At 42.2% G+C, this 23035-nt stretch overlaps 1 protein-coding gene and 1 long non-coding RNA gene across 4 annotated transcripts in view; both read left to right on the top strand.

The window, feature by feature from the left end:
- Window positions 1-8737: 8737 nt before the first annotated feature.
- On the top strand, window positions 8738-17619 carry TMEM247 (transmembrane protein 247). Of its 3 annotated transcripts, none has more exons than XM_021272365.4 (3): window positions 8738-8874; window positions 15279-15590; window positions 17152-17619. In XM_021272365.4, the coding sequence occupies exons 1-3, from the start codon at window positions 8743-8745 to the stop codon at window positions 17359-17361; spliced, it is 654 nt and encodes a 217-aa protein (XP_021128040.1). In that variant the 5' UTR covers window positions 8738-8742; the 3' UTR covers window positions 17362-17619. The 3 variants fall into 3 exon arrangements, with proteins under 3 accessions (XP_021128040.1, XP_071891835.1, XP_071891834.1); XM_072035734.1 differs by lacking the exon at window positions 8738-8874 and adding an exon at window positions 13560-13661; XM_072035733.1 differs by lacking the exon at window positions 8738-8874 and adding an exon at window positions 14497-14743 and having other exon boundaries at window positions 17152-17614.
- A 1132-nt stretch (window positions 17620-18751) lies between these two features.
- Window positions 18752-23035, top strand: part of LOC110352700 (uncharacterized) — a 39157-nt gene continuing 34873 nt past the window's right edge. The window contains exons 1-3 of the long non-coding RNA XR_005264922.2: window positions 18752-19186; window positions 20012-20187; window positions 20508-21167. This is a non-coding gene — a long non-coding RNA (uncharacterized lncRNA). The remainder of the gene's footprint in view (window positions 19187-20011; window positions 20188-20507; window positions 21168-23035) is intronic.

Below are 23035 nucleotides of genomic sequence, written 5' to 3' on the forward strand. Positions count from 1 at the left end.
AACTGATGACATCCTTGTAGACAGTGGCACTCAAGCAAGCAGCTGAACTGGTAGGACAGAGCTCACATGCAGTAGGGACAAAACGAGGGCAATTACTTACAAGAACCAGCTTTATCTCTGGCCATAATACAGTGCTTTTGGTGGGAATCTTTGTTTCATTCCATGGTCACTGGATCGGGCTTTTACCTGTTGATTCCTTCTCTTCAAAGGATATCAAAAAGCATGGGGAAAATTTTTCCGAATGTTCAGAAGCATCACCAGTGGACTGAGGCAAGTAAAATTTCAATAGAAAAGACATAGTTCCTATTGACTTTGTGTGATAAACACAAAGAAGAACAAGGGATTGCAGCTACCTTCCATTTTTTAACAATGACGCCAAGAATTATTAGTAGAAAATACCATGAACTGTGCTAAAAGAAAGCCTAGATAAAATTTCTCAATGTGTTTATATAGTCTTGCAGTGCCATATTATAAGAGCAAGAAAATGCCCGGTAACCTTCTGTACCTGAAAAAAAAGGCAACAGAGTACCCGGTAAATTTAATGAAAACATTTCCAAGAAGTTTCTACAGAATTCATTATGGAGATAGAAGAATGTAGCCTTTGGGGAAGAGGGGGAGATGACCTACTGTAGCTGAGTCATCCTCAAAAGATTTATAAATAAACCTTATTTGCCTTTCCACCATGTGTTATCATTTCTGACTGACAGTAAATTACACAGGACTGCTAAATACAGCAGCAGTATTGTTTGGATGTTTTTTTAAACCGAACTGAGTGTCAGATCAGTTGTGGATCTCATCAGAAGGTCATGCAACTAAAACCAGGATGGACTCAGTTGTTCTGGATTCATTGCCAGACCTTCACGAGCTGGGCACTGAGCTTGGGCAACCTAAGGTCAAACCTAACAACCCACAAAAATCAAATGATTTCTGAGAGCTTTGTGTCAGGTCTTCATCTGTTAAACAGTTAGTTAATAGTATTTCTTCTTCATCTTGTCCGTTTGTTCTACAAGATCCATGTTTTTATGTTCTTTAGCTGTACCGATGCAAATAGCCAGTTAATGATTTTGGCACCTCTATTTTTCATAGATAGTAAGAGCCATGGGTTGGCTTACAGGGCTGGCTGCGGGTACTTGGGGTGAACCAGAAAGTAAGTGTATTTGTACAGAGTAAAAATAAAACCAGGGGTGTGAAGATAAGATGACTCACCTGTAGCTACAGCACTCAGAACCGTGAAAAAGAAAATACTGCAATGTCAGTGCACTGACTACTGGACTGCTGATGTAAATGAGACACACGTCTACCCTACTGAGACCTACAGGCTCATTCCTGTCTGTCTTTTATGCAAGGCCAGGGGGTGAAAAGGCTGTGGCTGGAGCTCAGTGACCACTTTATTGATCAAATTTTCCTTAGGTGGTAGGTAAACACCGAAGTCCTTTGTCAAGTGAATTATTCTTAGCAGTCTCAATATAATTTTTTCAGTTTTAATATCTTTTTCTTCTGAACTTTTAACCTTCCTTCTTCAGAGCAGAATACATCATACTTTAATAGCCTACCCCATCTACTTGAGCTGACCAGGTGGGAGTATTTTGGCATTTTCTGTGAATACGTTTGCACTATTGGTACATTGCCCAATCTAATTTCAAGCGGGTTGAGAGGATTTCTGAAGAGTACTTCTTGATGGAAGGAGATATTAGCAAAGTGCATTTAACAACCGAGTCAGGTATGATCCTTCCTTCTATATTCTGCCCAAATTTCTTTCTGCCACCCTTTCTTGCTGATCTGTGGGCTGACGTATCTCCTCCATTTCCTTCTTGAATATCTTTTACATTTGGTTATCTTTTTTTTGTTTGTTTGTTTGTTTCTGAATCCCACCTCATCTTTGCCAGTTATAAATCATTTTCTGTGATCATCATGTATCAAAGCTGTTCCAGGTCCTCCAGGTTATTTGGCAGAGAAAGCTCTCTAATCAGCTTTGGCAAATGTTCATTCGATACATGTTTTTCCATGCATTATCCTAATAGCTTACCTATAGGCAAATCCAATGACCTAGTCACACCGTGAGCTTTTTCTTCCTTTTGGAAGATATCAGACTATACAGATAAAGGCTGAAAGGCCTCTGATGCTGTTCATAGCAACACGCTTAACTGAGCTAAGGGAGAACCCATCATCCATTCTTACGGCTGGCCCATGTCACTTTCTTTTTGTTAACTATTTTATTCTGATCATCTCTGCTTTTCCATTTCAACTTCCTTCAGGTAGTGAGTGTAAAACAGCTGGCACTCTACTTCAAAATCTCTTCCCTCCTATTTTCTATCTCCTATTAAAACTGCAAGCAGAGAACCTGCTGATCATACACATAGAGCTATTGTATCCCCTTGTTCTGGTATGTGTTGAGATCTCTGACCTCATCTCTACCTTCCCAGAACTCAAATATGATGCTAACACATCATATGGCTCTGATTAGAACTGGCATTTATCGCCAAACTGGCAGTGAAATCAAGAGCCATTACTTGTGGAAAATATTCTCACTCCCAGTTGAAAAGTCTTTGGCTCTGTGCAAGCGCTGTTCAGCCACAACTAGGATATTAGTGTGTTATCAGCATTATTCTCACCCTAAATCCCAAATCCAGCATCATACCAGCTACTAGGAGGAAAATTAACTCTATCCTAGCTGAAACCAGGACACCAGCTAGCTGATTTCTGGGAAATACATAAAAAGAAGCACATATCACTGATGGCCACAGTACTATTGATAAAGACATTTTTCTAATATTTATAAAACATTCTTCAGCTTCTCCGATTTTCACCATAACATAAATGTACTTTCTTCATCCTATTTCTCCCCAGTAGGTGGTTGAAAAACAAGGGATTTTCAAACCTGACTTGTGAGACACTGAGTCTCTGGGTGCGTTTGACTCCTTCCGCCAGAGAAAATGCATATACACAAGAAAAGTCAGTCTTCTTTTATAGCCTCCTACAGTATTTCTTCACTCCTACAGATTGGCATCTCGGCTCAGTGAGCGAACCTGCACAACCCACAGATCTCACACCTCTCTCCCCTTCTCGTTCACACATCAGCAGCCCACCTGCTCCCGCATCCTGAGCCAGAAGCGCAGTCCCCAGCCCAGAGTTCCTGCAGCAAACTGCAAGCGAAGCAGCAGGTAGGGTGGCATGGAGCCACTGGCACACACAGAAATGAGCTGCTAGCAGTCAGTGGGGTGAAGGTAACTCCTTGCGTGGATGAGTGGTGCTTGAGCTCAGCTCAGCTAAATGCTTCCCCACATGAGGAACTGAAACTGCTGTTGCCACCTGCAAGTTGAGCTGAGCTGGAGTTCACAAGGGTCATTTATCTCTCTGAGCTCCAGCTCCAGGACCATTTTCACTATGAAGAAGCTTTGCTGGCAGCTGATCAGAATTTCCCTGGCTGCAGCCTGTGCCCACTGCATCTCAGCCTTTCCCTGCGTGACTCTGAGAAGAACCTGGCTCTGTCTTTTTCACAGCTACCCATCAGGTAGTTAAGCAGGTCGATCCCTGCATGGGCTATTCTCCAGGCTGGGCAAACCCACATCTCTCATTCATGCATTCCAGTCCCCTAGCCACCTGAGGACTCTTCTGCTGGACTTGCTTCAGTTTGTCAATGTATTTTGTGTACTGTGGAGCTCAGACTGGGTACAGTACTCCAGAAGTGTTCTCACAACTGCTGAGTAGATGGAATAAGCACTTGCTTTCACCTGCTGGCTGTGCTTTTGCTGGTGCAGCCCATTATGCTGTTGGCCCTCATCCCCATGAAGACACATTGCTGACTCATGCTCAGCTTGTCTACCAACACCAAATATCCTGTTCACCTGATGAGTTGGAGGCCACGTGGCCCAGTGCTGCAGCAGATGCTCTCTGCTCTCTCACCAAGTCTGGTTTTTATGGGTTTCCATTTCCTTTTCATGCTTTAGATGAGATAATGCACCTTCTGCGGGAGGAGAGGGGGAGGGAACCCCGTCTCATTCTCTTGCTAAATTGTGTCTAAGAGTAAGTTTATGATCATCCCTCAATTATGTGAATGAAGCCATGTTGCTGCTGCCTGGTTCTGCTTACTGATAATATATTATATGGCGACCTAGGCAGTATAGACTATAATTAGGCGTGCTATTTACAGCCACACAGCTCCCTTTTGAACCTAGAGTGCTTCTGCGGAAAGCTCAGTAATGGAGAGAAGTCTCCAAGAGACTGCTGCTCTCCAATTACATATTCACCCCAGAGCAGCCTCATTGCTGTTTGACTGGAGACACAGAACATGAGACAATTCAAGTGTTGCCCGTGCTCCATCTCCCCATATTATGAATATTTGAAACTGTGTCAGTGACAGCCACTTCCCTGAAGTTTGTTATGCCCTTGTCTGTATAGCCCAATCTCTTCATGCTGGTACATCTCTGGCTGTTCCAGCCCATTCGCCCATTCCTGGACTCCCTCCAGAATGGTTTGCCAAGCCTGATGTCAGAATGACATGTTTTCTTTGCTGTTATTGTATTGACTGAGTAATTTGTCTGGGAAGAAGAATGACAACCCCAGCAGGTCACTTTGGGGTGATACAGCACTTTTCTTCTTTATTCTGTAAGACAGTTTTTCTCACGTTATTTTTAAAATTGGGGGGTAAAGGAGGTTGGACTGCATGTGATGGTCAGCATCACTCTTGAGTTCTGCTGTATGGGCTGTAATATGCTTCCCCTCTCCTTTCCACTATTGCCTGACGTTGCCATTTGAAGAGGTGACTGCTTGGAGCTGCAGCAGCCAAGCTGAGGAATGGGCTGAGTGCTTACCACTAGAAACCTCCCTGTTCAGATTAGGAGAGCAGCTCTTCAATCCCGCAGAGACATTTTGAAAGGGAAGCTCTGGGAGTCACTTCTTGGAAAAGGGGTGTGCATAGACAGTTTACCTGCAGATTTTAGCTGACAGAGAATCTGTGTTTGCCTTTGGGAGAAAAGGAGGCTTAGAGCCTGGATGATAAAGATGAATTGTGCTGGTAGAAAACCTCAGCAGGAGTTACATTAAGGACTCAGTGCGAAGACCCTGAGCCAGCTGGGAAGGCTGGATGGGTAATCCCATGTTGCTTGGTAAGTGTTTTAGAGAGTGTAAATCCCCAGAAGAGAAATGTTCTCTAGGACTTGTCTGACTTGCTGGGGGAATGTGAAGGGAGCTGAGAGACGTGGCGTTAGCAGCGTTACGCTCTGCCAAGGGGATGCGTGCCTGGGGATGGAGCTGTGTTGGCTTCTCACCCATGCAGTACACACAAATGCAGATTGAAGACAGAGACTGCCTTTGACATCAAGAGTGTCTATGTTCAGTTAATATTTCTTTGCTCTTTTGCTCCTCTCTGAGTCATCTATTGTCCTTTGTTCCCAGAGCTACTCCATGAGGGAGTTCAGCCCTGGTGATATTAATCTGCTTTGTTTTTCAGGAGCAATTGCTGTTTAAAGCTACTTGTTAGCTCCCTTTCTTTATTCAGTCCTTGTTTCTTCTTTTGTTTCTTTGTCCTATAAGGATTTCCATGCCTTCTTTTTTGCCTTACTTTTCTAAAACACCAAGAGTCATCTCCCAAATAACTCTCTATATGTGTCCTCTGAATTATTAACTTTGACCCAGCAGACTAAGAATCACTGTTGTGTTCCATCGCTTTTACTGTAATTCCACCTCCTTTTTGAGGGAAAAAAAAAAAAAGCCAGCTACTGTAAATAACTACTGTGCACCGTTTACAGAAGTAGAGCTGTGCCTGGAACAACTTGGGCTTTTAACTGAATCATCCTGACCTTGGTTTATATTGTGAGGTCCTGGGAGAAGGGACTCATCTACATATTTACATCAAGACAGGCATATTATTTATGTTCAGTAAGGTTAGTCAGAAAGAGGAAAGCACCATTCCAAAAAGTTTTTTGAAATGATACACATCTATTTTTAAAAACAAAATATGAAAAAATATTGTCTTGATGACTTGATAACTGATGTATTTCTCTCTGAAGCAGTAACTGTATATTTCAGATGAGGATTGCTGATAACTCAAAAACATATTTCAAATCCTAATGCCATACCAAGACAGTAATGACCATATAGGATGAGATAGGACAGGCTGAGTAAGTAAGCTGACATTTAGTGTGAATAGTAGTACTTTGGGGGTACTTCTAAGTACAGCTGTCATTGTGACACCTCTGTCAAAGCTGAGAGAGCTGGGGATGTTCAGCCTGAAGAAGAAAAGGCTCCGGGGATACCTCATTGTGACCTTTCAATACTTAAAGGGGTCTTATAGAAAAGATGGAGAAGGACTCTTTACTTGGGTCGATAATGATAGGAAAAGGGGGAAATGGTCTTAAACTAAAAAAAGGATAGATTTAGACTAGACATTAGAAGGAAATTCTTCACTGTCAGGGTGGTGAAGCACTGGAACAGGTTGCCCAGAGAAGCTGTGGATGCCCCATCCCTGGAGATGTTCAAGGCCAGGCTGAATGGGGCCCTGGGCAACCTGATCTAGTGGGTGGCATCTCTGCCAGTGGCAGGAGGGGTGGAGTTAGATGATCTTTAAGGTCCCTTCCAACCCAAGCTGTTCTATCATTCTATGATTCCATGACCTCATCTCCAGGGTAGGAGGAGAACAAGAGCAGCTATCCAAATCATGGCAGTAGCTCCATGATGGTGTCTCACAGGTCTGATTGTTATCAGCCTGCATGGTACCTGTCTATTTTCAGGCCACTGGAGAGGGCTTCCCAACAGCTATAATTCCATTTCCTTTCTTACTCAGCATCTTACTTAGTGTATATCCTACATCTTCTAAGCAGAGATCAAACAATCTAACTTCAGTGAATCATCTCATTTGAACATAGATATCTTGAAAATTCAAAAACCTGAGATTTGCCAGTTATTGGAAGTGCTTCTATCCTTGCAATCAATGCAGCAAACTTGCTATAAAGAACTTGAGGGAAATCAGCAGTACCTCAGACATGAGACACCACCCAAACAACATCCATGGGGGAAGAAATGACATTCTGCCAGTTGATAGTCATTCTCTAAATGGATACTGTGTTCTAACAGAACTGCAGGCAGTCGTGAAACTAATGTAGGCGTAAGCAATAGGAGAAACCATATCTTATAGTCATGGCCCAAAGCCATCAGAAGAAAGATTGCATTCATCCTTCAGTACTGATCACTCCTCAGCTTGGACTCTATCAATGACGCAGAACCTAACCAAAACTTTGGGCTTACAACTTGGAAGAATTCACTTGGATACAAAAACTTCACTTACTCTTGAGTGCTTGATATGATGACTGCAGTGAAACCAGTAACAAAAGTAGCTCAGGTTTTACAAATAATCTTATGTTTCTTCAAGGCTCATTTCTAAGACTTCATGGAATAACTGCAGAAGGTCCTGTCAGGTGTTTGAAAAAAGCCCTTTCACATTCCAAATGCATTCATGGTTCCTCAAAGTCCTGTACAAAAACTCAACCATCATCTCCTTACTGGAACTCTTGGGTATCTTTGAAATTCCACGAAATGCCAATTTAAGAAGTTATCTGGATTTGAGGGTCACAGCATTATTTGTCAGGTAAAATGACACAACTTTACCTGTAGTGCCTCCAGATTGCCGTGCAATATTCAAGGCCAAATTCTCAGATGATTAAAAATCCAGGCCCAAAGAGTTGTGGTAAATGGAGCCAAGTCCAGTTGGAGGCCAGTCACTAGTGGCGTCCCCCAGGGCTCGGTGCTGGGGCCGGTCCTCTTTAACATCTTCATCAATGATCTGGATGATGGCACTGAGTGCACCCTCAGTAAGTTTGCAGATGACACCAAGCTAGGTGCGTGTGTCGATCTGCTCGAGGGTAGGAAGGCTCTGCAGGAGGATCTGGATAGGCTGCACCGATGGGCTGAGGTCAACTGCATGAAGTTCAACAAGGCCAAGTGCCGGGTCCTGCACCTGGGGCGCAATAACCCCAAGCAGAACTACAGGCTGGGAGAGGAATGGTTGGAGAGCTGCCAGGCAGAGAAGGACCTGGGAGTGATGGTGGACAGTCGGCTGAATATGAGCCAGCAGTGTGCTCAGGTGGCCAAGAAGGCCAACGGCATCCTGGCTTGTATCAGAAACAGTGTGACCAGCAGGGCTAGGGAGGTGATCGTCCCCCTGTACTCGGCTCTGGTGAGGCCGCACCTCGAGTGCTGTGTTCAGTTTTGGGCCCCTCACTACAAGAAGGACATCGAGGTGCTTGAGCGGGTCCAAAGAAGGGCGACGAAGCTGGTGAGGGGCCTGGAGAACAAGTCCCACGAGGAGCGGCTGAAGGAGCTGGGCTTGTTCAGCCTGGAGAAGAGGAGGCTCAGGGGTGACCTTATTGCTCTGTATAAGTACATTAAAGGAGGCTGTAGCGAGGTGGGGGTTGGCCTGTTCTCCCATGTGCCTGGTGACAGGACGAGGGGGAATGGGCTAAAGTTACGCCAGGGGAGTTTTAGGTTAGATGTTAGGAAGAATTTCTTTACTGAAAGGGTTGTTAGGCACTGGAACGGGCTGCCCAGGGAGGTGGTGGAGTCACCATCCCTGGAAGTCTTCAAAAGACGTTTAGATGTAGAGCTTAGGGATATGGTTTAGTGGGGACTGTTAGTGTTAGGTTAGAGGTTGGACTCGATGATCTTGAGGTCTCTTCCAACCTAGAAATTCTGTGATTCTGTGAAAATAGCAGACTCTGGAAGAAAATGAGTTTTGTTAATCTATTCTAGATGAAATCTGATCCCTGGAGGAAGAGCTATTTTCTTGGTGCACAAGGAAAGGAGACCATGATTCATCAGCCCATGAAAAGGAAGTACCCCAGCGCTGACACAGGAGTAGATTCTGAGTTCATTAGGCAAGCGGTAAGAAAAGAAAAAGGATGACAGAAAAATTAGACCACTTCCTCTCAGCACACCTTAAGTATTCTTGTCTTTGTCATGCATTATGTACAGCCCATGTGTTCTGTGCTTATCTTCAGGAAATTCAAACATGCGTATTCTGTGCAGTCATCAAAATTCACTGAAGAGATCAATGAAGCACAATTAGCTAGGATAATTGAAAAATGGTTCATCAGGATTGATAAAAAATACATAAAGGAAGCAGCTTAGCTTTTGAAATGCTTGGCTATGCAGATTATCATCATTTTGACCAGTGGTACATATATTTTAAGTTTGCTGAGACATGAAGTCTTTTCTTGAATTAAGTGTTGTCCTACCAGAAGAAGAGAAACTTGACCATTTGTCTGTAATTTTTAAATGTTTAACATCTTGGAGGTCTTACTGATGTTGCCACTATACAGAGATTGACTGTATCAAGGCCTGCACAAGACCTCCAGTGTGATCACAGTGTGAGGATGATTGTCTGTGTGTTAGCTGCTGTATTGACTATTCCCATGTATTAACTATTATGTGGGAACTTGCAGTGTCTGAGTACCAAAATATAAAAACATATAAAGGAGAAAAAATTCTCTAACCAATCAGTATGATTCATACCAGAGAGATATAGGCATAAAGCCAAGAAAAGACTGGATTCCTTTTCTGCTACTATAAAGGGTAAAATCAGAATCATATAAAATGATCTGTTGTTTCCCAATGCCTATTATCTAGGTTCTTTTAAGGTCCACTTTTTATTTCCATTTAACCCCACTGTTTCTGTCTCTTGGAACCACAGAGAGCTCTGTAATACCCAGAGGCACTACCAGAAAAACAGAGGTAATCATAATCAAAGGATGTCTAAAAACTTGCTGTCTCTTTTTATTTATTTATTTATTTTTGCTTACTGGGTAACCTAATATTAAAAATGTTTTCTTGCTATTAGAAATTTAGATGGTGTTTCTCAGGATTTACTACTTCTATCCCCCTGGGATGCACATTGGCAGAATGATGAAGTGGTGTATTAAAAAAGCTACAATTTCATTCATTCACTTTGAATCTTCCCGGTCTGGTGCATCCATTTACTTTACAATAACATTGAAGGTGCTTTCAACTGTTCCTGTTGAAAACTGAACAGAACTGGGGTCCATTTATTTTATAAACTCTTCCAGTGCAGCTGTTAGCACAGTCTGTATTCCATCACTAGATTTGTATTTATCTCCTTAGTTTTTCTTTTCCTTAAGAAAAATGTACCTTACACTGCCAGTGTTGTCAGGCCATGCTACTAACAAAGTCTGAACTTGTTTGTGAGAGCTGCATGGCCTAATGCTCTTCTTGATGCAAGTCCCTGTTAGTAACTACTTGTTTGGATAGGTCCCATTTGCATTTACATGCCATTTTCAAGTGCTTCTTACAGAGCTGCAAAATATTCAAGCCATCAAAGTATGGCCTTCAGGATCTGGAGTGATTTTTCTGGCAAAATCTCTTCAGAAAAAGATATTTTAAAGTCTCTTAGGCTTTGGACTAAAGTTTAAGCTATCAGTGATACTTTCATGCACACCTGCCTGGATTATTCATCCTTGGAATAATCTTTTACATTGCTCTGTATTCATAAGAAAGATATCTGAATTTTCTGTCAAAAAGAATACTCACACTTCCATTTTCATCACCAAGTTGTGTTTCACATATCATTATAGCCAGAGCTAGCTTGTTATTCATATACCTGTTGCCTCTCCTGTGTTTATCTACAAGCTGTTGCTTTTCTGAACTCCATTTCTTTTGTGACTAGAGCTGTAGATGTGTTGACAAAGTTTGGCAGAGCCAACTGTTAAAAAAAAAAAAAAAATCCTGCAGCAAATCCTGTTCATGCTGCTTTGGGAAGCTACAATGCTTTTGGCTGGTGTGGTTCGTAGCTCTTCCGCTTCTGCAACCAGCTCAGGTTCAAATCCAGAAAACCTGGCTTCTTCTGGGGAAAGCCTGGCCTCTGGTTCTTCTAAGTCCCCCACTGTGTCCCCACATGCTGTGGCCAAATCTCTGCTCTGCCCGTGGAGTCAGCTGAAGTTCTTTTTTTGTATTTCCCAGTTGCATTCAGGAGATGTTGCTGCTTTGCTGCTTGGCATATTCTTTGTTGCCCCTTTGGGTAATGGCAGCTGGTGCATATCTTCCATCCTCTTTCCATGTTTCCACTGTTCTTCCTTTTTCTTTTGAGATTTCTGCTCATGCTGCCTCTCTCTTCCATTCTCTTCATAAATATATTTTAGCTTAGATCAAATTCCATGCACATCTTTTCTCTCTCCATTTAAGTTATTGGATCTAAAGACTGACCAGTAAAGGAAATAAATGAGTAATCTTTCTCATAATGAAAAATTAGTCACAAACCACAGCAAGAAAGGAAGCAAGGGCAACATGGGATTCCCAGGCAGCAGTCACACTCCCATGGAGAAAACGTGACACCAGCAAGAAACCAGAAGCAAAAAAGTCAGCCTCAAACCTCAGTTACATGCACTTGAACCCTATCTCTGTCCTATCAGCAGCAGCATTCTGTGTCACTAATGTCCCCTCCAAGGGCCTCACGCTGTCCTGTTGCATGGAGCTTGTATTTTTTTGTGTTAACATAGCAGACAGTCTGAAAACGGACAGTACTGAGAGGCAGCACTGAGGCGAAGCACGGCACTGTCATTCTGTGACTTGTGTGGCTGCTAAAAGCTGTAGAGGCATGCCAGGAGAGATCTAGTAGCTGCTCTTATGTCCCTGATAAATCCTGGGAGTTATGGGAGCACCAAGACACAAAAGCATTACCTAAGGGTACACTGGTGTTCGTATTGCCCTTTATATACTTGCAAGAAAACAGATGAAGTTAGCAAGTGGGAAAGTGTGTAGACAGCAACTTCTGCTACCCAGAAATAATGTTTAAACTCAGCATCTGCACTAGAGATCTGTAGAGGTGTTCTCAGTTTCCTTCCTTTCCTGTTGTTTTCTGGCCTGTTGGGTGCATTGATCTCATTTGCCATGTTAATTTTTGAAATTGTTCATTCCTTACAGCAACCCAGGGATATCCAAATCCCACAGCTTGTAGGCCGATGGGGCTGGGTGGGTAAGCTTTTGTGCCAGCACAAGCTGATTCTGCCATCTTACCTGGATATGTTGAGAGTGAGGGGCAGGACGTGCAACCACACAACTGGTCAGTCAGTGGTGTCTCTGTACAGCACAGAGACAATTTCCTAGAGCAAGAATCCTCCCCCCCCCAAAAAAAAAGCACCATTACTTCACCTCCACTGCTCTCTCTAGCCAATGAGGTTGACTGAGCATGGGTGAACACCTGGTGCACCTTCAAAAGAAGCAGCCCAGCAGCATTTGCCTCTGAACAGAACTGTACACAGCTCCTGCCCTGAAGTTATCTCTATAGGGCTCAGCATGGCCATAATTTCATTCATTTCTCTCAGTGTCTGTTACAGAACTTTGTTCTAGTCAGCTTAGATCAAATATCTTCATTTTGGGTTCTTTGCACTTGCTCACGATGCCTTGTTGCTCGTATCCCATCCTGCTCTAAATTTGGCCTCCAACACAGTGGATGCCCATATGAGATGCATGAGGCTTTCTTGAGAAGTTACCTTCAGATACTGAAATACATCCTGAAGAGAGACATCTGGCTCAGGCATGGGCATCCCCCTCTTTCTAAATATATGCCCTGCTGTGTCCTTGCAACTCTGTGAAAGGAAATGAAAGAAAGTAGGATTTTGGAGTCTCTGTCGTAAACTGCAGCGCAAAGAATGGCAACAGCAAAAGCAATTAAAAGTTGTCTAATATTTTCAGTCAAAACTAATGCTGGATCCCAGCCCCCTGTGTGTCATTCTGCATTCACTGTGCCTTGGGATTTGAAAACACATCTGTAAACTCACCAAACACTTGATAAATGATGCAACAGGAAGTGGTCTGAGCAACTCCATTACAGTTTCTTATCTTAACCAGATCTGTCATGCAGCTCTCCACACATCACCTACCAAGCAGATATACTGACTTTGCACTGGTGTATATGATACAGAACAACTGAGGATGCTGTGTTTATTTACAGGATATAATCTGCAGTTGACAGATACTTTTCTGAAAGGTGCTTTATACATGCTAGTAGCAGTAGAAGAAATTTGTCCTCCTTCTCATGAATAACAGCAAATAAGAAAGTTTTCTCCAAGGTTCTTAACATTACTGTACTACAAGGACATCCTCTACTGTACCACAGGGTCACTGTGAACTTGTGATCAGTCCCAGTCAAGGATTTATAGACTGGAAACTGAAATGCTGGTGCATCTACAGTAGGGAATAGAGGACAGTGTAGAGATCCCTGTGTGAATACATCCACCAGATTGCATGCAGCACCTTGAAGAGAAACTATCCAGGAGCACCAAAATGGTTTATCTATGTCAGCGTGGTGTTTCACCTGATCCAATATACCTGCTTTCCAGAAGGAGATAGTTGGATTTGGCACAGGGACGTCCTGGGAATCCACAGATCCTGATAGAAAGCTTCACTGTGACAAAGAAATGTATTTATAGTGGAGAAAATAGGACGGTCTGTAACAGAGAAGTTAAGCTCAGTCCCCTGGAAGACCTGGATGCTGCCTTGGCATTAGAACAAGGAATGTGACAGAATGTCACCTTGCCAACAGGTCACAGGGCAGGTATGAAGTCAGCCAAGGGCAGGACCTCCAGCAGCCACAACATCCTGGCCTTTGAATTGGGATGGCTGGTTTCAAGGTTTCTGTATGGAAATCCTGTGAAGAGGTGGTTGTTACCTTATGTTAGCCTAGTACCTGCCCCTCTCTTTTGACGTCACCTTCCCATGGTACTTAGCTCACTTTACTTTCTTTCTCTTTTGCTCCTCTTCCTCAAACTCAGTAACAAACAAATTAATTTGTTTGCCTTGTTTGTTGGCTTGACTAAATCTTTTATCAGATATGAAATCTATATATTGTATCGCTTCCATACAATGTAGCACATACCATGAGCCTGGAAATCAGAGGCTGAATCAGGGGTTCACATGCTGAATCATTTACCTAGCTCCGGCTGGTTAAAAGGATGGTATTGACTTCTATCTAATGACTACCCTACAAGCTGTGATCCACCCATGCAGGAGGCAGTAAGAAACTCCCCAGTCTAGGGTAGATATTCAGTCAAGTTTTATTTCCATGAAAGAAAAGCCATCCTTCTTTAAGCTGCAGAGATCTATTGATTATGTCACATTTTAAAGAAGTGTGATATATTCAGGCTCACTTCCTGGGGGCCTCTAGCCAGCTCCACTGGTTACTATAAAGGGATTTACTGACAAGTTCTTGTCTTAATAAGCCTACAAACAAGATCTTCAGAAGATCTACCTGCAGATCTGCATACAGTGTGTTTGTATGTGTGTGTATGTGTTGTGTTTTTGTTGTTGTTGCTGTTGTTTGTTTGTTTCATATTTAGGCAAGGAAAATGATGGGATTTCAATGAGACTTAAACCCCTTGCCATTTCAGTATATGGCCCAGCATGCCATAAGTGTATGTGCCTACATTTAGCTTACAGCCACTCCTTTTGTTACACACCAGTCACCTGCTTCATTGTCACCACATACATACCCCCATTCTGTTCCAGAACATCCCTGGAGAAAGACGCTTTAATGTCACGGGGTGTCTCCCATGTTCAGCCAGGGTCTCTGCTAAAGACAAAGGAAATACAAGGCAATTTGCAAGAACTTAGCAATTTGGAGGGATCAGGCTATTCATTACAAACAACTATGGATGCGCTAGAGGAAAATCAGAAAGGTATTCATCTTAAATTACGGGAAGCCCAGAATAATGATAACAGGAAGCAGAAGCAAGAAAAGATGGTAAGTGGAAAATACAGTTCTTCTAGGTGTAATGCGTCATGGAAGATGCAGATCAGCCAGGAAACTGAGTCTGTAAAGGAAAAGTGAAGGACAAGACATTTTAGTTACTTCTCAGAGTTAAAGAACATTAGTAGCTCACATTTTCATAGATTATATTAAATTCATGAAATATGAGATCCTTGCATTTGATCAAAAGAGCTGTAGCATTTCATTCAGGTCACACAGGCCCTAATTAAATATTTAATAAATAAATATTTAATTTTCTTTAAATTTTTGGATCAGACAATTTTTATATGATAGATATTTCATATTTTGATAGACAACATTCAAGATTTCTTTTTGTGAGATTTCTTTTCCAACTCTAAGAACAAACTTTTCAAAAGGAGATGATGGATATAAGAGAATTGGTGAGTCACCGTGCAAATGTGTGAATAATCACTTGAATAAATGTTCAAGTAAATTTAGATGAACCTATTCCATTTGCATTTATCAGCTTGAGTAAGAATTTATCATCCCTCTCTCCAATTTCTAACAGGGAGACGTCGTAGACATGCCAACATTATCTTTCATCTCAGACAATGCAAGTGAGAGCATGGATGCTAAGTGCCATACGGCACATGTGGATGTGAAGGGAAGAACCAGTGCTTTGCAGTCAGAAGGATCCACCAATGCAGAGGACCTGGAAGAGCTCTGCTGCAGGCAGGTCACAGCTGCTGATATTGAGCTTGAGAAGATGAGGTGGGATTTTGTGCTGGCTAAACTGAAGTATGAACATGAGGACAATGAAAAGCAAAGGCTTCATGAGGAGAGAATGGAGCAGATTCATCAACAGGCAGTGAAAAGATCAGTAAGTAGGAAAAGGAGAAAGGATTGAACGCAATAGAGATTGAAACATTCACATTCTTTGCTAAGCAATTTGTAAGGTTTTATTCTTTTGTGTGTTGTGTAGTACTGTGACTTTTAAAGTTAGATTGAGTAGATGTTCCTTAAAGCTTGTACATGTACTAAGGGAGCGTGGAGTTGTTCTACTCCCTAGAATGTGAACTGTAGTAAAGTTCACTGCTATAAAATACAGTAAAGAGCAGGTAATTCTCAAATTAAGTTTATGAGGTAAGGATCCAAGAACACTTTTTTTTTTTTCTTATTTTTTCCCCCAAAAGATAGAGGGCTCGATCTGAACTCTACATTGATTGGTTTCCTGCTTCTACAGTGGGATCAATTTCCTGGGTTACAGTTAGATTATTCAGACATGCATACATAATATGCATATGCAAAGAATATATATTTATATTTATATACTCATATTACATATATATTACGTAAGGGTGTATTTATATGCAAAATCATATGCACATGCAAATGCATAAATAAATGAGTGGGTGAAAGAATCATATGATACAAATTTTACAGACAATCAGTTTTGCAAACCTTTTTTTACAAAAATAGATGAAGTTTTCATACATTCAAATTAGTCTGTTGCTAATGGCAGTCCAGACCAAAAGAGAACACTATTTGTCAATAGCTACGATTTGGGACAGCTACAAATCTTTGTCTCGGCTTTTCCTGATCACATTTGCTGTCTGTTAATCTGACTCTTCTCTGATTTGGAGCAATTTGTCATTGGACTGATTTACAGAATAAACAGCATCTAACTTAAATCATCAGTGTTTTGAGGTACTTGCAAGTTTGTCTTCTCTTGCACGTATTTGTAGCACTTTTGTTGTTGTACATAGAAACAGCTCAGGTCATGCACAAGAATGGCACTCTGCTGAACTCCATAAAAGCCCTAAAATTTTCCATATACATATGTATATATTTTTTGATATAGTAATCCATATTTCTAGATAGGATCTCACTTAAGCATAGCTGAAGAAACTGCAGTGACAATTAAGAGAAATACATATGGGGGTCAGGCCATGTATTTAGCTAAATGACATGCATCTGGGCTAAAGAAATTAACTAATGAATTATTTTATTATTTTATTTTCTTATTTTTATTTTATATTTATTTTATTATTTTATTAAGACCTGAAAGTACAAGTAAAGTAAAAAAGCACAGGGTACAGTTTGTTCCACAGATACAGAGATGGATACACAGAAGTTTTACCATGGGTGTGCACTTACTTCACATGAACTACTCCACATATTTGCAGATTCTTTCTTGCAGTAAATACAAGATCACTAATCTTTAGAGAAAACCTAGCTGGTGTTAAGGTTATGGGTGCGAATGTGACACCTATTATTTAACAGAATAGCTGATTTGGTCTCAGTTCACACGCCTAATCTCACAGTCACTTTTTATGAACTAAGTGTGCCAGTGGGTCAGGTCTGCTTAAGGAAGCACATGGACTGGGTGTGAGTGAAATAGAGTCAAGTAGCGTAATGTATATCTTCTCCTTTTTCCACAGTTTAGCCAAGGACTGCAAGATCTACTCCGGCCCCCAAACCAGTATGCCTTGTTCCTGTACTGTTTCGTCTTTATTCATGTTATTTATACAGTAAAGGATCTGGCCTTCTACTTTTTCCAAAACCATTACCTGTTCTGTTTTGCTATTGTGATCTTTTTCATTCTCAAAAAGATTTTCCAGGACTACAAAAATAAGAAAAAATGCTTTTAAAAAAGGCAGTGTGCACTTTTCTGCCCCTGATTTTGCTGCTTTTTGTCATCCTTTACTCACCACGCGAATCATACCTGCATGATTTCAGCTAAGATTATATGCACAGAATGTAATAATACAAAACTGATTTTCTGAAGAAAATTGGGACTGAATGACATCATTTGACTTCATGCTGTCTCACCAACATGTTTAGCATCATTCAGGGGCATTCATCTATACAAATAAACTGATACACAATGAGAAACCTTTTTCAAATGTATTTTATTTTTTCTCATTTGGATTAACACAGCGACTTGGTCTTACCTATAATAATTTTTCATGGAGAGGTTTCAGAGCTAGATTCTTTATCACAGAGGAAAGTGTTCAGGGAAGATTAATATTGTTATGTGTCCACTGCCATTTGCTGGGCAGACACCTTGCTTTGGATTGAGGCTCCCTGCCTCTGGGATAGAAACATTCCCCTCTGTGCTGTGGCATCATCTGTAGTTACACACAGCTTCAGTCAGCAATGAACCACCAAGCACTGGCAAACATGTTCTTTGTTATCAAGGTGTCATAATTTCTGAAGTTCCCACACTGGTAAGGAAAGATACCTAGTATAGTCCCATTAAAAAGGCATTTTGTCTAGTGAGATGAGACCTTTTTTTAATGTTATTTTAATCATGCAGTAGAAGATACTTCCAACTGAGAAAAAGTGAAGAGTTGTCTGCCATACAGTAGTATGTCAGGCTAGAGTCGCTGCAATCTCATGAACCTTCCAGTGGTGTTACAGGCAGAACAAAGTTCACCCATATATCCTCATACAAGTATGACTATTTCATTTAAATAATTCTTGTCTCAATCTCCCTTCCGTTTGCATTGCGTTCTTAATGGGAGCGCAACCCCAAAAGTATTTGATAATCGGGCTGGATATCCAAAACCACATTCAGGTCAGGGTTTACAATGATGAAAGGAATGTAGTCCTTACTCAGGACTGTATCCGTGATAAGTCTGACCTCAGTCAACATGGTATTCACTGGGCACGGCAGTGGCAATGCGTTCACAAAACCAATGCTGTGTACAAGGCTGTCTGAACCAAGGCAGTAAAGAAGAGAGTATTTCAGATCCAGGTTTATTGACTCAGTGGCTTCCTGACAGGGCAGAATGAGCGTAGAGCACAGGGTCTTGCATTTCCACAGCTTCTGTGTTTCTGAAGGTTACAAGGAGGGTCCGCTTTATAGACATGGAAAAATCTGCAGAAGATTGAAATGAACTGTGGCATGATCTTCTGAAAAGGAAACGTGACCAGGTAAAGTGAGGTTGCTTGCTATGGGTATGATGTGTATATATAGATTTAGATAACCAGAATAATCAAAATAAGCCAGTAAGAGCTTTATCAAGCACCAGCTCCTCTACTTCCAGCAGAAGGGGTCATTAGCTCTCTCTAACATTCCAGGGCCCCTCATCTGCTTCAGGATTTCTGTGGAAGGCAGCGATTGGGCTTTATTTTGCAAATGACCTGATGGGGAGACCTGGAAATAAGCTGCTTTCAAATCTGTGTTTTTCTTCCAGAAATCTTAAGAACGTCAGCCAGACAGGTGAGAGAAGCCTGTCCTTTGTTTTCAGCTGAATCTGGAAATGCTTCCTGTAGTTAACCTGTATATAAATGCAGTTTGACATAGGACAAGAGACTTGGAATACCTCTCTTCATTGCTGGAGACTGTTGGGTTTTAACTGACAGGAGAGAATATCAACCAGCATTTAGCATTGTTAAATCAAAAGACAACTGGAATTTGTCACAAATGTGAGTCCACTGGAAGTTCCAGAATACAGCGTCTCCATAGAAGTAAGTATTTTTAATATGTATCAGATGCTAAATTTTGGAGATGCTGACTTTGATGCTAACTAGTTTGGTGAGGGGCAGAAGGAATAGTCTTTTGCATTTTATTTACTGCACATAGGAGGTACCACTGAATAGTTTTGTGACAGCTGCCCTGCCATGCATGCATATGCCAAACACGTGCATATCCTAAAATCATAAAATCAAGGGAAAAAATGGATTAGCCTTTTTGGTGGTACATGGTCATTGTGGGTACCCGTTCTGTACTTCTAAACTTATTTTCACATGGATGAGAGCTAGGTATTTTTTTTCCCCAGTGGCAATTTCTGTTTAGCTGCTCAGCTTCTGGGAGTTTCAGCTCAATAAAACTTGAAATGCTGTGAATCCACTCACAAAGTCACAGGAACTAGCCATGCAGCTGAGAACAGAAACAAATCCAATTTACTCTGTGCCTGCCTCAGGTCCTTCTGAGCTCTCATCAGCACTTGCCTTTTGCTGGGGTGACAACTACAGCCTTTGGGGTGCCCGCTATGCCCCGTACTCTTGTTTTACAACAGTAGGCACTCATCACAAAGTGCATGGTTTTATGTAAAACCACAGGAAACTTGGTGGTTTCAGCTATTTTAAGCCTAAGGTAGGCAATATTTTACAGCTGGTTTGATTTCAAGAGAACCACAGCAAGAGAAAAGCCCTGTGAGTTGTAGCATAAAGTTTCTGATACCCCTCTGAAGAGCCCCGAATTAATGATTAGAGATAGTAGTGTGGTGATTTCTTTTTTCTTTTTCTTTTTTTTTTTTTTTTTTTTTAAATTAAATTTATTTTATTTTGCAGCTATTGTGATTTACAAGTACCTGAGCTGGGCATTACTGAACTTGAAAAAACAGAACATTTGCTAATTTGCCTACTACATTTCACAGCAGTCAACTGCCATGTTCTCCTCCAAAGTGTTTTGCTGCACCAAATCAAAGGGCAAACCTGGAAGAGAAAGGAAGGCATCAACCTGCTAGGTAAGCCAAAGGTGTTTCAGATATTAAATCATCTGGGGACCCTCTAAAGTTTCAAAGTTCTTTTGGGGACCCTCTAGCCAATTTTTTTTTTTTTCTAAAAATCAAAGTTGATTTTTTGTAGAAGCCCATGAGGTCAGCTTTACTGAATATAAATAAATAAATAAGAATTGCACAGGCTCTATTCAGTTAATTTGTGACTTCTGACCTCAGCTGCATTTTGAGCCTAAGATGAGCTCCTACCTGTACACAGGTTTAACCAACCTGATCCAAGCCTCCCTCTGCATTTTTTTTTATTTTATTTTTTTTTTTCTTCATTGCAGTGGAAAGCTAAGGAGAGAGAAAGACGGGACCTGTAGCAGGAAGATCGTGCCTGGAGACCACCCGCTGTTTTCAGTGCCATCCCTGCAAAGTTCAGCAGGTCAAACCGAACCCCAGCGGAAAGAGGGTAAGCACGTCGGTAACACTGCTCGCTTTCATTGTCTCAGCTGCGCGACATTAAAACCACATTACAGTGAGCATTACCAGCGAAATTCAGCCGAGAGACTGCAAGAGCCCTGCACTTGCTCACGTCGCTGTAGCAGGCAGGGAAGTCACAAAGCCCCGCTCTGCGCCCGCCTCCGTCTCAGCAGCTCCGTGCGGGGCAGCGGGTGCTGGATGCCCCGGGACAGGCACGGGACAAGCCCGGCACGGCACCGGGAGCCTCGCCCGGCCCCTTGGAGCAAGGCAAGGTAGGGGCAGGCTGCTCTTAGGGGCAGGCTGCTCGAGAACAAGGGGAGTGACAGCCCGAGGGGAGTTACCGGGCATCCCCGGGAGCGTGGGACACAAAAACCTCGGAGAGCTTCGTGAAGACGCACGGATGAGTGGCACCATCCCCTCTGTACGAGGGGAGGGGATGCTGGAGGTGGTCTTCATGCCCTTAGGACCGCAAAGTTAATTTTGCCTCTTTCCAGCTATGCAGCCCCAGAATAGGTGTTGCCAAGGTAAGAAACCTGTAATAATTTGGGGAAAATTATTTCCAACTCACTGTTACGAGGAGGGGCAGCAGAAAAAAGAAAGATAACTGAGCTACAGCAATGCTTGGGCAGCACCTGTGTGCTCAGGTGCTCCCTGCCCCTGCGAGCCAGGCTGGCAGGGAGCAGGAAGGAGGTGCAGTAAGGCCAGGTGTGTCTGTGGGGAGGGGGGGGGCTCCTGCACACCTGATTTCAGTTAGCAAATTGTCTGTGGTGAAGAGCCAGGTGCTGTTCTGCTTGTGGTGCAACAGGTTGCTGTTGTCCTGGAATGGGTGCTCTTGTTCCAAGTCTTTTGGGACTGGTCTAAAGGCCACTTGCTAGCAGTGATGAGCAGCCAGCTTTCAGGTATGTTGTATGTACTTTAGGTCTGTGTGGAGAAGAAATTTTCAGGTCTTCTGATACTCATTTAACACTAACCGTGCTGGAGAAAAATGTCTTAGGTCCTGCCTGCTGCCTTCAGCTTTATAAACTGCTTTGTAGGTTGTATGGAATGAGATGGGCTTCTTGTTGTATTACAGTTATGGGAATGATTCCCCTAAGTACAAAACTAGGGTGTTAAAAGGGTTTGTCTGTGTGTGCAGGTGGCTTGCCCTTACCCACGGAGGCCTCACCCCTGAGGGGAAGTGCTTGCACCTGGGTTGCCACCAGTCACAGCCAGGTGTGGGCTCTGGCTCCTTAGGGTAGCCTCACAACTGAAACCTCAGGACTTGAACATCATTTGTTGTGTTTTAAAACATCCATTTGACCTAAACTACGGAAATGTATTTGAATTACCCTTTTGTCTGTGCTTTGGTTGCATTAGGGCTGTCTTTGATGTGTGTTGCATGTTTAAAAGTGAGGCAATTTACCTCTCTAGAGATGCAGTGTCAGTATAAGCAATAGTGTTCTTGGCATTGCCTTAAAAATCAATGTTTGTAATGCTCTGGTTAGGTTAATGAACTCCATGCTTTGGGGACTCCTTTCTTCTTGTTCGGAGCTTGGGAACTGTAGTTGCTTAGCACTCTATGGACTCATCCCCTCTTAATTTACTAGAAACACCCAGCTTTGGGTGGGTGTTACTGAAATGATCCTTTGGCATAAATGATACAGTCTCCTGGGATTTGTAGTTACCTTGTTGTTGTGAAGAGAAATTAAAGAGACTTCATTGGTGCTTTCTTCCAACGATGTTACTACTGCTATAGCCTGGTCCAACTTTCACCGAAACCAGTGGAAATCATGCTGTTAACCTCAGTGGTGGCTGGGTTAGCTGTTCTGGCTTTCAAGAAGTATTTCAAGTACCACTGTAGAGTCCGACGGGATAATATGGCTTTAAGAAGTCCCATTACAGCCGCAAAACTTGCCAGATATTCACACTGGGTAGCAAATTTGATCAAAGTGGTTCGCTGTTTCCCATGGTGTTCTTCTGTGGGCAGCAGAACCTGGTGGGGTATTTTCTTGTTTTCTTTTGGGGTGGAGCTTTCTTTTTTGAGTACTCCAGCAACAAAATAAGTCATTGTTTACTTTCTTTTGCAGCCTTGAAATCATAATTAAGAACTTTTTATTTAAGGCATCTTTCGTCCTGCGTTTTTTCGTGTTCTACCCCAAAAGTTTTGCTGCTGTTTTTTTCTCAATCTTTATCTTAATTTCATGTCACAGAAGTCTCTGAAACTCCTGATATCCACGTGGACTAGCCTTACTGGGGGGGAAGGGAGGGGAAGTGGCCTCTTTCACCATCTTAGGTTCCCCTTTTAATGAAATTGCTCACCAGCATAAACAAAAATAGTTTCATGTGGATGCTTGGGATGGAGAGAGGGGAAAAAAAAAAAAGAAGAGGTGCATCTGTACGATGCTGAGGGTGA

This window comes from Anas platyrhynchos, chromosome 3, assembly GCF_047663525.1.
Source record: "Anas platyrhynchos isolate ZD024472 breed Pekin duck chromosome 3, IASCAAS_PekinDuck_T2T, whole genome shotgun sequence".
Lineage (NCBI taxonomy): Eukaryota > Metazoa > Chordata > Aves > Anseriformes > Anatidae > Anas > Anas platyrhynchos.